This window comes from Ranitomeya variabilis, chromosome 2 (assembly GCF_051348905.1).
Source record: "Ranitomeya variabilis isolate aRanVar5 chromosome 2, aRanVar5.hap1, whole genome shotgun sequence".
Taxonomy (NCBI): domain Eukaryota; kingdom Metazoa; phylum Chordata; class Amphibia; order Anura; family Dendrobatidae; genus Ranitomeya; species Ranitomeya variabilis.
The window spans coordinates 460724770-460736979 of NC_135233.1; the positions used below are offsets into that span (position 1 = coordinate 460724770).

A 12210-nucleotide genomic window follows, 5' to 3' on the forward strand; every position below is an offset into this window, starting at 1 on the left:
AGGGCAGATATTAATAGCCTAGAGAGGGTCCACGGTTATTGCCCCCCCCCCCCCCCCCGGCTACAAACATCTGCCCCCAGCCACCCCAGAAAAGGCACATCTGGAAGATGCTTTACCAAAAAAACCAAGGAGAGAGTTTCGACCCAAATTTTCTCTTTTCTTATTTCAAGTAGACACAATAACATTTAACCAAAACAGACTACTTGAGAATATAATGACACACAAAAGAGTATGTATAGATATGATAAAACCATAATATTTTATTGAATATAAAGACACTAACAAACAAAAACACAGACAATCGGAGGAGGCACAGGAATACATATATAGAAATTCATTCTGTAAAAGGACCACTGGTCCTATATATCTGAAATATAATAACGTTATGTCCTTTCTTATTTTGCTCAACAGGTATATATGAGACACTGCAAAGAATCACCATCAAGTAGAAAAAAATACATAATAAAGTGCATTGTGCATGTTGCTGGTAGCAATCGCAGCGACTAAATGAAGTCCAATGTTAGTTTATTGTAAAGTCCCAAAAAGTTTTAAAGGTGCAATATATAAGTGGCTATCCTTACCAGTGCTCATGATATGTCTGTGCCTCGACCCCGCACTCCAACGCGCGTTTCGCGGCACGTTGCTTCCTCAGGGAGTGATAAGGGGTGGCTATGCTGTCAGCCTTTTATATGTTGCCGACTAAAGTTAAAGCCAATCGTGGCACTGTAAGCGGCGCATCCTCCGTCACCGCAGCGTTAGCGTCCCTGGCACATGGCCCGCGGCAACGTCACAAAGAGGCGCTGGGCGCCGCCTGCGACGTCACAAGCGGATCACGTGACAGAGCCCGTCCGCCCAGGACACGGAGAATGCGCACAAGCGTCACGACCGCCATATTAGTACTGGGCACAAGTGTGGGCAAAGAAATTGGCTAATGATACTGGATGCGGCGCATCTCCCGTGACCAGAGCAAGAGCACCCCCGGTACACGACCCGCGGCAACATCACTGGGAAGCGCCGGAGCGCCGCCCATGATGCCGCAAGCGGGCCATGCAACCGCGGGCGCTGCCCCGGTCACAGGAGATGCGCACAAGTACCAAAAACTCCATGATGGACTGGGGCAACTATAGGGCGACAAAGGTTCTAGATATTTATAATATAATATAAACTACCAGAAAGTGTGGTAACAGGTAACGCCCCAAGCACTACCGCAACGGCTACGACCCACAGCAAAAACCCCCACAACGGCGCCCCAGAAAGACGCAAAAGCATCCTCTGCAGCACCACGCGGGCGTACGCAACGGGGCACAGACGCAGCGAAGGCAAGAGACGCACATCTGTATCACACAAATTCAATTGAGTAAATCAAGAAAGTTATGAATCATATATATACTTTACACATGATACATACTGTATATGAACAGTTGTAACATATGACATGCGTTACAAAGAGGAGAAAGAGAGGGAGGACCAAAGCCATCAAATAATAAAAGTGAATAAGTGAATTATATTATAATATTCATATGAAAATCTCAATATATACTGTAAACATTACTCATACATACACAAAATATAAGATATGACACAAAACATGTAACATTAATAAGTGTATATAAATATATATATTCTTTTACACAATATAAATATCATCCCATTGGGAATTTATTTTTAAAAACCAAAAAATATGCATACCAATAGATAAATCGTGAAATAAATAATAACACTAATGTGAAATACTGTGCACAAAGAGTGCACTATTAATATTGGACTCCATAATTTCCTCCAGGGACGCTTCATCTGTTCTCTCACTTTGTCAACCCATCCTGGTACATATTCATATATCACAGACCCATCACAGTTCTAAAAATAATGAAAAGAAACAAAAATAATTATAATCATAGCCATAAACAATATCAACAATTCGGATTCCATATCATAATCAGGCGATAGTTACCACCCCCTATAAAAGAAATATATACATACAGGACAAATATGATTAAAAACATTTGATTAAAAAACAAATTTAAAATCAGGCAGACGACAGCGCGGGGATTCAAGGAAGAAGAAAGCAAAAAATCACTACAAAAAATCATTACAAAAAACTGGAGAAGCCCCACTGGTCATTAAGACCATGTGGTTTGACTGTTCTCAAATTGGTGATCCAGCGACATTCCTTTTGGGCTAGTCTTTTCATGATATTACCCCCACGGATACCCAAATGAACTACATCAATACCTCTTACTTGGAGCTCAATCGGACCAGACGGATGGAATTCTCGATAGTGAGCTGGTATCGTTTTCAGTTTAACAAGGTCCTCCTTTTGCGAATTTTCCGAATTCAAGAGCCTGGCGGATCTGATGTCTCTTATGTGTTCCAATACTCGCACACGAAGTTGTCTTGACGTAAGTCCCACATAAATGAGCCCACATGGGCAGGTCAAATAATATATCACCGACATAGTTCTACAATTGATCGGGTGAACAATTTTAAAATCCCGTGTATTAGTAGAGTTGCTAAATGTTTCTGTCCTGACCATATATTTGCAGGCATTACATGTGCCACAGGCCCGTGATCCCCATTTGGGTCCTCTTGAGTTGAAGATGAAGCTAGATTTAGGTGCTACATAATGACTATGTGTGATAGTTTCACCAATAGTTCTGCTTCTCCTTGCCACAACCAGTGGCCGATCCTCTACAAACTTTGCAAGGCTTGGATCCTGTTTAAGAATTGGCCAGAATTGGTTAAATATATAATTCATATCATTCCATCTCCCATGGTAATTCGTAATTATTCGCAACCGAGAGTCTTCTTTTTTTATAACTTTGTTTTGTAAAAGCTGATTTCGATCCAATTCCCTGGCTTGTTGATAACCTCTATTAATATCTTTAAATTTGTACCCTCGATCTAAAAATCTGCAGGTCATATCCCGGGCCTGTGCCTCAAATTCTATGTCAGTATCACAAATTCTCTTAGCGCGAATAAACTGGCCCTTTGGAATCGCCCTAATAGTATGTCCCGGATGTGCTGACTTCGCATGCAACACAGAGTTAGTACTCGTTTCTTTCCGGAAAATTGTGCTATGAATGCACCCCATCTGATCAACTGTTAATTGTAGATCCAAGAAATCCATCTTGTCAGTGGTGATCTTGAAGGTCATCTTTACATTCCAATCGTTATCATTCAGATGCACAAGGAATTTGTCCAGTTCTTTTCTCTCCCCCTGCCAAATAAACAACAGGTCATCGATGAAGCGCATCCAACTTACTACAGAGGGGCCTTGAACATCATTCAGATATGGCAACATATGTTCACGTTCCCATTGACCCATAAAGAGGTTGGCATATGGGGGCGCAAAAGCCGCCCCCATAGCCACACCTCGTTGCTGTATATAGTATCTGTCCTTGAACGTAAAATAGTTATGGGTCAATGCATACTCCAACAATTCCAGTAGCAGATCTAGTAAATCACCATCGATGCCTTTATTTGATAAGAAAAACCTTACTGCAGAAATTCCTTGTTCGTGTTTAATGCACGTGTACAGAGATTCTACATCTCCAGTAACAAGAAACATGTCTGGTTCCAATGTAATCCCTTGTAATCTCTGAAGAACATCTGCAGAGTCTTTTACATAAGAGGGTAGCTCCTCTACACAGGGCTTCAAATAGTAATCCAGGAATTTGCAGACTGGTTCATGCAGTCCTCCACACCCTGATACTATAGGTCTGCCGGGTGGATTGGACAGATCCTTATGCACTTTAGGTAGGAAGTATATTGTTGGAATTACAGGATGATTAATCCGTAAACCTTCCCAAATACTTTTAGTGATAAGGCCTCCCTCTAATGCATTATCCAAGATACCAAACAATTGCCTTTGAAAGGCGGTTGTGGGGTCTGAAGCTACTCTTTGATAACACTCAACATTGTTGAGTTGTTTGAATGCTTCCTTTTCATAAAGTTGTACTGGCCAGACCACCACATTACCGCCTTTATCGGCCGGTTTAAAGATGACCTGTTTCATATTCTTTAATTCATTTAATGCTTGTCGTTGTGCTACTGTTAGGTTATCAAATGGTCGGTGTATCTTAAGTTGATACAGCTCATTACACACCATCCTAACAAATATCTCCACAGATGAATTCAAAGAGATGGGTGGAAAATTTGTTGACTTTTTTCTAATGAAATCCGGAAACTTACTTGGAACTTGCTCCTGTTGCTCGAGAAGTAGTTCCTCTAGTGCGCGAAGCGCTTCCATTTCTGCCTCTGTTGAAAAGAGTGTATTAGAATAGTTTTTACCTTCATGGAACTTCTTTAAAAGAAGTTTTCGTGCAAATAAGAAAACATCCTTAATTGCTACAAAGGCATCGAAGTTAGACGTGGGGCAGAAAGTCAAACCCAAGGAAAGAACTGAAATTTGAGCTGGTGACAGAACAATATCTGATAAGTTGATTACCTTAAGGCTGTTACTTTGTACTGGCTCCTGGTACTTATTGTAATTCCGCCCATTTGTCCTTTGGCGAGTATTATATCGCCGTGGGTTAGCTGATGCATTCGATTCAATTGAAATATGTGACGAACTACTCGAAACTGAAGCGATGGAATTTGTACGAGTGATATTTTCGTTCCTTTTCCATCTATAAACCATATTCTGCTGGTAATCGGCTTGATCCCTCTGAAATTTCTGGGTTTTGGTTTTCTTAAGGTCCTCTTCCCACTTGATATAATCCCTATTCAGTTCCTCCTCAAATACAGTCATTTCCACTGTTGTCATTTTCTCTTTAAGCCTCTCCTGAATAATCCGTATCTGTCCTTCTATTACTTCCATTTTTTTCTGGTCAAGGGAAATTAATAACTCCAAAAAGGTTTTGGAACAGTTATTACACGCTTCCTCCCATTTATTTTTTATCCCCACATCATCAATTATAAATGAGGGAAATATCTGCACACGCAGACCTCTTGGTACAAATTTCCGTTGCAAATACTGTTCAAGAGTTTTACTGTTCCACCAAGTTTTGGTGCGTTTAAACAAAAGATCCCTTAGCTGTCGTCTGTCTGCCATTAAAACATCAGTATTAGTATTAACTACTATATTCTTATCTGGATTGTCCCCAAAAATTGTAGATATCTGCGAAAGCCAGTTAGTGTCCCGACTTTTATAATCCATGGTAGAAAGGGTTACTCCTGGAAAACAAAATACACTTTACCAAAAAAACCAAGGAGAGAGTTTCGACCCAAATTTTCTCTTTTCTTATTTCAAGTAGACACAATAACATTTAACCAAAACAGACTACTTGAGAATATAATGACACACAAAAGAGTATGTATAGATATGATAAAACCATAATATTTTATTGAATATAAAGACACTAACAAACAAAAACACAGACAATCGGAGGAGGCACAGGAATACATATATAGAAATTCATTCTGTAAAAGGACCACTGGTCCTATATATCTGAAATATAATAACGTTATGTCCTTTCTTATTTTGCTCAACAGGTATATATGAGACACTGCAAAGAATCACCATCAAGTAGAAAAAAATACATAATAAAGTGCATTGTGCATGTTGCTGGTAGCAATCGCAGCGACTAAATGAAGTCCAATGTTAGTTTATTGTAAAGTCCCAAAAAGTTTTAAAGGTGCAATATATAAGTGGCTATCCTTACCAGTGCTCATGATATGTCTGTGCCTCGACCCCGCACTCCAACGCGCGTTTCGCGGCACGTTGCTTCCTCAGGGAGTGATAAGGGGTGGCTATGCTGTCAGCCTTTTATATGTTGCCGACTAAAGTTAAAGCCAATCGTGGCACTGTAAGCGGCGCATCCTCCGTCACCGCAGCGTTAGCGTCCCTGGCACATGGCCCGCGTCAACGTCACAAAGAGGCGCTGGGCGCCGCCTGCGACGTCACAAGCGGATCACGTGACAGAGCCCGTCCGCCCAGGACACGGAGAATGCGCACAAGCGTCACGACCGCCATATTAGTACTGGGCACAAGTGTGGGCAAAGAAATTGGCTAATGATACTGGATGCGGCGCATCTCCCGTGACCAGAGCAAGAGCACCCCCGGTACACGACCCGCGGCAACATCACTGGGAAGCGCCGGAGCGCCGCCCATGATGCCGCAAGCGGGCCATGCAACCGCGGGCGCTGCCCCGGTCACAGGAGATGCGCACAAGTACCAAAAACTCAATTTGAGAACAGTCAAACCACATGGTCTTAATGACCAGTGGGGCTTCTCCAGTTTTTTGTAATGATTTTTTGTAGTGATTTTTTGCTTTCTTCTTCCTTGAATCCCCGCGCTGTCGTCTGCCTGATTTTAAATTTGTTTTTTAATCAAATGTTTTTAATCATATTTGTCCTGTATGTATATATTTCTTTTATAGGGGGTGGTAACTATCGCCTGATTATGATATGGAATCCGAATTGTTGATATTGTTTATGGCTATGATTATAATTATTTTTGTTTCTTTTCATTATTTTTAGAACTGTGATGGGTCTGTGATATATGAATATGTACCAGGATGGGTTGACAAAGTGAGAGAACAGATGAAGCGTCCCTGGAGGAAATTATGGAGTCCAATATTAATAGTGCACTCTTTGTGCACAGTATTTCACATTAGTGTTATTATTTATTTCACGATTTATCTATTGGTATGCATATTTTTTGGTTTTTAAAAATAAATTCCCAATGGGATGATATTTATATTGTGTAAAAGAATATATATATTTATATACACTTATTAATTTTACATGTTTTGTGTCATATCTTATATTTTGTGTATGTATGAGTAATGTTTACAGTATATATTGAGATTTTCATATGAATATTATAATATAATTCACTTATTCACTTTTATTATTTGATGGCTTTGGTCCTCCCTTTCTTTCTCCTCTTTGTAACGCATGTCATATGTTACAACTGTTCATATACAGTATGTATCATGTGTAAAGTATATATATGATTCATAACTTTCTTGATTTACTCAATTGAATTTGTGTGATACAGATGTGCGTCTCTTGCCTTCGCTGCGTCTGTGCCCCGTTGCGTACGCCCGCGTGGTGCTGCAGAGGATGCTTTTGCGTCTTTCTGGGGCGCCGTTGTGGGGGTTTTTGCTGTGGGTCGTAGCCGTTGCGGTAGTGCTTGGGGCGTTACCTGTTACCACACTTTCTGGTAGTTTATATTATATTATAAATATCTAGAACCTTTGTCGCCCTATAGTTGCCCCAGTCCATCATGGAGTTTTTGGTACTTGTGCGCATCTCCTGTGACCGGGGCAGCGCCCGCGGTTGCATGGCCCGCTTGCGGCATCATGGGCGGCGCTCCGGCGCTTCCCAGTGATGTTGCCGCGGGTCGTGTACCGGGGGTGCTCTTGCTCTGGTCACGGGAGATGCGCCGCATCCAGTATCATTAGCTAATTTCTTTGCCCACACTTGTGCCCAGTACTAATATGGCGGTCGTGACGCTTGTGCGCATTCTCCGTGTCCTGGGCGGACGGGCTCTGTCACGTGATCCGCTTGTGACGTCGCAGGCGGCGCCCAGCGCCTCTTTGTGACGTTGCCGCGGGCCATGTGCCAGGGACGCTAACGCTGCGGTGACGGAGGATGCGCCGCTTACAGTGCCACGATTGGCTTTAACTTTAGTCGGCAACATATAAAAGGCTGACAGCATAGCCACCCCTTATCACTCCCTGAGGAAGCAACGTGCCGCGAAACGCGCGTTGGAGTGCGGGGTCGAGGCACAGACATATCATGAGCACTGGTAAGGATAGCCACTTATATATTGCACCTTTAAAACTTTTTGGGACTTTACAATAAACTAACATTGGACTTCATTTAGTCGCTGCGATTGCTACCAGCAACATGCACAATGCACTTTATTATGTATTTTTTTCTACTTGATGGTGATTCTTTGCAGTGTCTCATATATACCTGTTGAGCAAAATAAGAAAGGACATAACGTTATTATATTTCAGATATATAGGACCAGTGGTCCTTTTACAGAATGAATTTCTATATATGTATTCCTGTGCCTCCTCCGATTGTCTGTGTTTTTGTTTGTTAGTGTCTTTATATTCAATAAAATATTATGGTTTTATCATATCTATACATACTCTTTTGTGTATCATTATATTCTCAAGTAGTCTGTTTTGGTTAAACATCTGGAAGATGCGCCTATTCTGGCACTTGGCCACTCTCTTCCCACTCCTGTGTAGCGGTGGGATATGGGGTAATGAAGGGTTAATGTCACATCAGGGTTCACAAATGTATCCATGGGAGATGGAGAGGAGCATGTAGTCACAAGGTACGCGTGTAAAAAGAGAGGGGGACACTACAGCCGAGATTTAGCTGAAGCAGCTTACATAGTCTATATATAATAGGTTTAGACATCAGAGAGAGACAGGTAGGATTAGATCCAAATTGTTTAGTAAATATGAACAATAGATTAGGGCCCAGCAACAAACAGGCACAAATACATCCCAGGTAGGGCCGGGATCAACCGCAATACGGAAGGCGAGCCCCAATGGAGGGGGGCTTTATCTGTTATTTATCCAATGATGTGTAGCTAGGCGCCATTATAAAAAAGCAGTAATTGCTGCGTAACGTTGACCTCTGGAAATAGCAGATAGAAAGTTCACATCAGCAGCAGGCTCAGAAGCATGTTTGATGTTGGATCAAGGTATCAGAGAGAGGAAGAAAACTTCAAATGGCAGCAGGGGCAGTAATGAGGTAGAAATGCTGATCCAGGGGCTGTACTTACTTTATGGATATTAAAGGTATATGGGCCAAAAAAGACGGCCCTCAAAAGAATCTCCGGTACAAACTAGACCTTCTGCTAAGATCGTAGGAACAGATGCGGCTCTGGTGTGCCACCTTCAGGAAGGGTGAGAGTGAGCTGGTGACAGTCCCACTAGTGATCACAAGTGAGTGGGGTATATTTTCGTTACCACCATCGCCTGATGGCTGTGCTAGGAGCTGAGGATGGGGAACTATTATAATGAGGCGCAGGGATCTGTGGTGTGGCTCCACTCACCAGCCTGAAGTGTCCGGTCCTGCTGGGTTTCAAAGCCAATATCTTGGCTGTGCCAGCACGTAGAGGGTCACAGGTGGTCTTGGATTGCTCCACAGGCAGTTCTGAATCCATCCAAACAGGGTTCAAATGAGACCAGCTTCTTTTAGTTGAGTTATAGGTCACTTTCTCTGGTGTCCCCATGGAGCTCAGGAAACCTGCTTCCTACATGCCAGGACTTCGGGCCACGCCCCAGAACTAAAAATGTAATGAGATCTAAATCGCAACGTTGAGAGTTTTTACAAGCGCTTTGCAATTATACCAATTTATGATCATGAGACCCTTTGAGGCTGTTTGGCCTGTTTCACACGTCAGTGGCTCCGGTACGTGTAGTGACAGTTTTCTCACATACCGGAGACACTGACACACGTAGACCCATTTAAATGAATGGGTCTATGCACATGTGCGTGTTTTCACACGGACCGTATGTCCGTGCTGAAAACACGTCGACATGTCCGTTTTCTACCGGCAGCACGGACCACAATACGGACAGCACACGTGCACACGGAGAACAGTGTGCACTCTCCTCCGTGTGCACGTACCGCCCGCAGGAGAGACAGCGCTATAGTACAGTCGGAATATTCACTGGCTGTAATGAGCGGTCCCACGTGATCGCTCACACAGGAGAAGCTGCCAGCACGGAGAGGACAGAGGAGACATCGCGGGAACTAGGTGAGTATTTCTGCGGCAAGGGGGCAGGCGGCGCACTGGGGGGGGACGCGGACGCACATGCAAACTTTATTTTTCACCCCCCCCAAAAAAAAAAAAAAAAAAAGATCTTTCATCTCTTCTCTCCAACGAACGCTGGGGGAGGAGAGATGAATTCTGCCTTCAGCACCACATGCGGGGGGGACAGCGCTTAGTGTAGCGCTGTCTCTCCTGCACGGTCCGTGTGGTCCTCAGGCGGCACACAGGCGGCAAATGGATGCCGCACGTATGTGCCACTTGAGCACACGCACATACGGACACGGATATCTCCGGTACCGGTTTTTCCGGTACCGGAAATATCAGGACGTGTGAAAGAGCCCTTATACATAGTCTTCAAAATGTCTTCCTTGATGATCACATGCCTAGGATAAAAGCCAAATCAGTATTCTTAACCCCTTCACCCCCGGAGCTTTTTCCGTTTTCGTTTTTCGCTCCCCTCCTTCCCAGAGCCATAACTTTTTTATTTTTCCGTCAATTTGGCCATGTGAGGGCTTATTTTTTGCGGGACTTTTTTGTACTTTTGAACGACATCATTGGTTTTAGCATGTCGTGTACTAGAAAACGGGAAAAAAATTCCAAGTGCAGTGAAATTGCAAAAAAAGTGCAATCCCACACTTGTTTTTTGCTTGCCTATTTTGCTAGGTTCACTAAATGCTAAAACTGACCTGCCATTATGATTCTCCAGGTCACTACGAGTTCATAGACACCTAACATGACTAGGTTATTTTTCACCTAAGTGGTGAAAAAAAATTCCAAACTTTGCAAAAAACAAAACAAAACAAAATTGCGCCATTTTCCGATACTCGTAGCGTCTCCATTTTTCGTGATCTGGGGTCAGGTGAGGGCTTATTTTTTGCGTGCCGACCTGGCGTTTTTAATGATAGCATTTTGGTGTAGATACGTTCTTTTGATCGCTCGTTATTGCATTTTAATGCAATGTCGTGGCGACCAAAAAAACGTAAATCTGGCATTTCGAATTTTTTTCTTATTACGCCATTTAGCGATCAGGTTAATGCTTTTTTTCTATTGATAGATCGGGCGATTCTGAACGCGGCGATACCAAATATGTGTAGGTTGGGTTTTTTTTTTATTGATTTATTTTGATTGGGGCGAAAGGGGGGTGATTTAAACTTTTATATTTTTTTTATTTTTTTCACATTTTTAAAAACTTTTTTTTTTTTTACTTTTGCCATGCTTCTATAGCCTCGATGGGAGGCTAGAAGCAGGCACAGCCCGATCGGCTCTGCTACATAACAGCGATCATCAGATCGCTGTTATGTAGGAGAATTGCAGGTGTGCTGTGAGCGCCGACCACAGGGTGGCGCTCACAGACACCGGCGATCAGTAACCATAGAGGTCTCAAGGACCTCTATGGTTACAATGGAGGAGCATCGCCGACCCCCGATCATGTGACGGGGCTCGGCGATGCGCTCATATCCGGCCGCACGGCCGGATGCGGTAGTTAAATGCCGCTGTCTGCGTTTGACAGCGGCATTTAACTAGTTAATAGCGGCGGGTGATCGCGATTTCACCCGCCGCTATTGCGCGCACATGTCAGCTGTAAAAAACAGCTGACATGTCGCGACTGATGTGCGCTCACCGCCGGAGCGCACATCAAAGCGGGGGTCCCGACATGTGACGTACTATTCCGTCACATGTCGGGAAGGGGTTAAGTCATATTGCACAACTCGTTAAAGCGTTGATTGTGACTTGTAGGATCGCTACTTCCAACAGGTGGCGCTATAGAGTTTAAGATCTCTATTTCTCTGAAGAGGCAATTTGCATATTATATTTCCCAGAGGAGCATTGCACGGCGAATAAGCCTCCTTACCTTGACAAGCCAGAGCTGATATGTCACTCTCCATAAGAAGAAACTTTGCCCCTTAGCCCGAAGAAAAAGTAGACTTTTGTCTATTGCGCTTCTCATGACATTGAAAGACTAAATAACAAGCACACTACGACAGATGGTTTCATGCCACCTCACCACAAAAAAAGTCAAGGGGAGTGTCGGTGGCCATAGCCAAGGACATTCCTTTTCAACTTCATGATCAGATGACAGATGCAAATGGTCGCTATATATTGGTGAAGGGGATTCTAGCGGGAGTAGTTGTAACCATATGCAATATTTATGCCCCAAACACGAAACAGCTGAAATGGCTGCTAGCTACGTTAAAAAAAATAAGAGACTTTAGGGAAGGCATACTATTGCTGGGTGGTGACTTTAATTTAGCCCTGGAACCAAGTATAGATACAACAAAGAAAAAAATTGCGATATCCTTAAAGGGAACCTGTCACCACGTTTTTGGAAGATGGGATAAAAATAGCGTTAAATAGGGGCAGAGGTGGGCGTTACATTAGTGTGTGTGTTATGCGTTTATTACCCACCTAAGTTGCCGAAATAACTTTGCAAAGTCTCCGTTTTCGCCTGTCAATCAGGC

At 43.1% G+C, this 12210-nt stretch overlaps 1 protein-coding gene across 1 annotated transcript; it reads right to left on the minus strand.

Moving 5' to 3' along the window:
- Nucleotides 1-246: 246 nt before the first annotated feature.
- On the minus strand, nt 247-3431 carry LOC143809593 (uncharacterized). The gene is made up of 2 exons (XM_077292638.1): nt 2233-3431; nt 247-1857 (listed from the first exon to the last, which is right to left on the minus strand). Exons 1-2 carry the CDS (start codon nt 3362-3364, stop codon nt 1850-1852), a joined length of 1140 nt encoding a protein of 379 aa, XP_077148753.1. The 5' UTR covers nt 3365-3431; the 3' UTR covers nt 247-1849.
- Nucleotides 3432-12210: the final 8779 nt, after the last annotated feature.

Bases quoted from the DNA above. Each gene is read 5' to 3' on its own strand.
- LOC143809593 (XM_077292638.1), bottom strand. From the start codon at position 3,364: ATGGGGGCGGCTTTTGCGCCCCCATATGCCAACCTCTTTATGGGTCAA.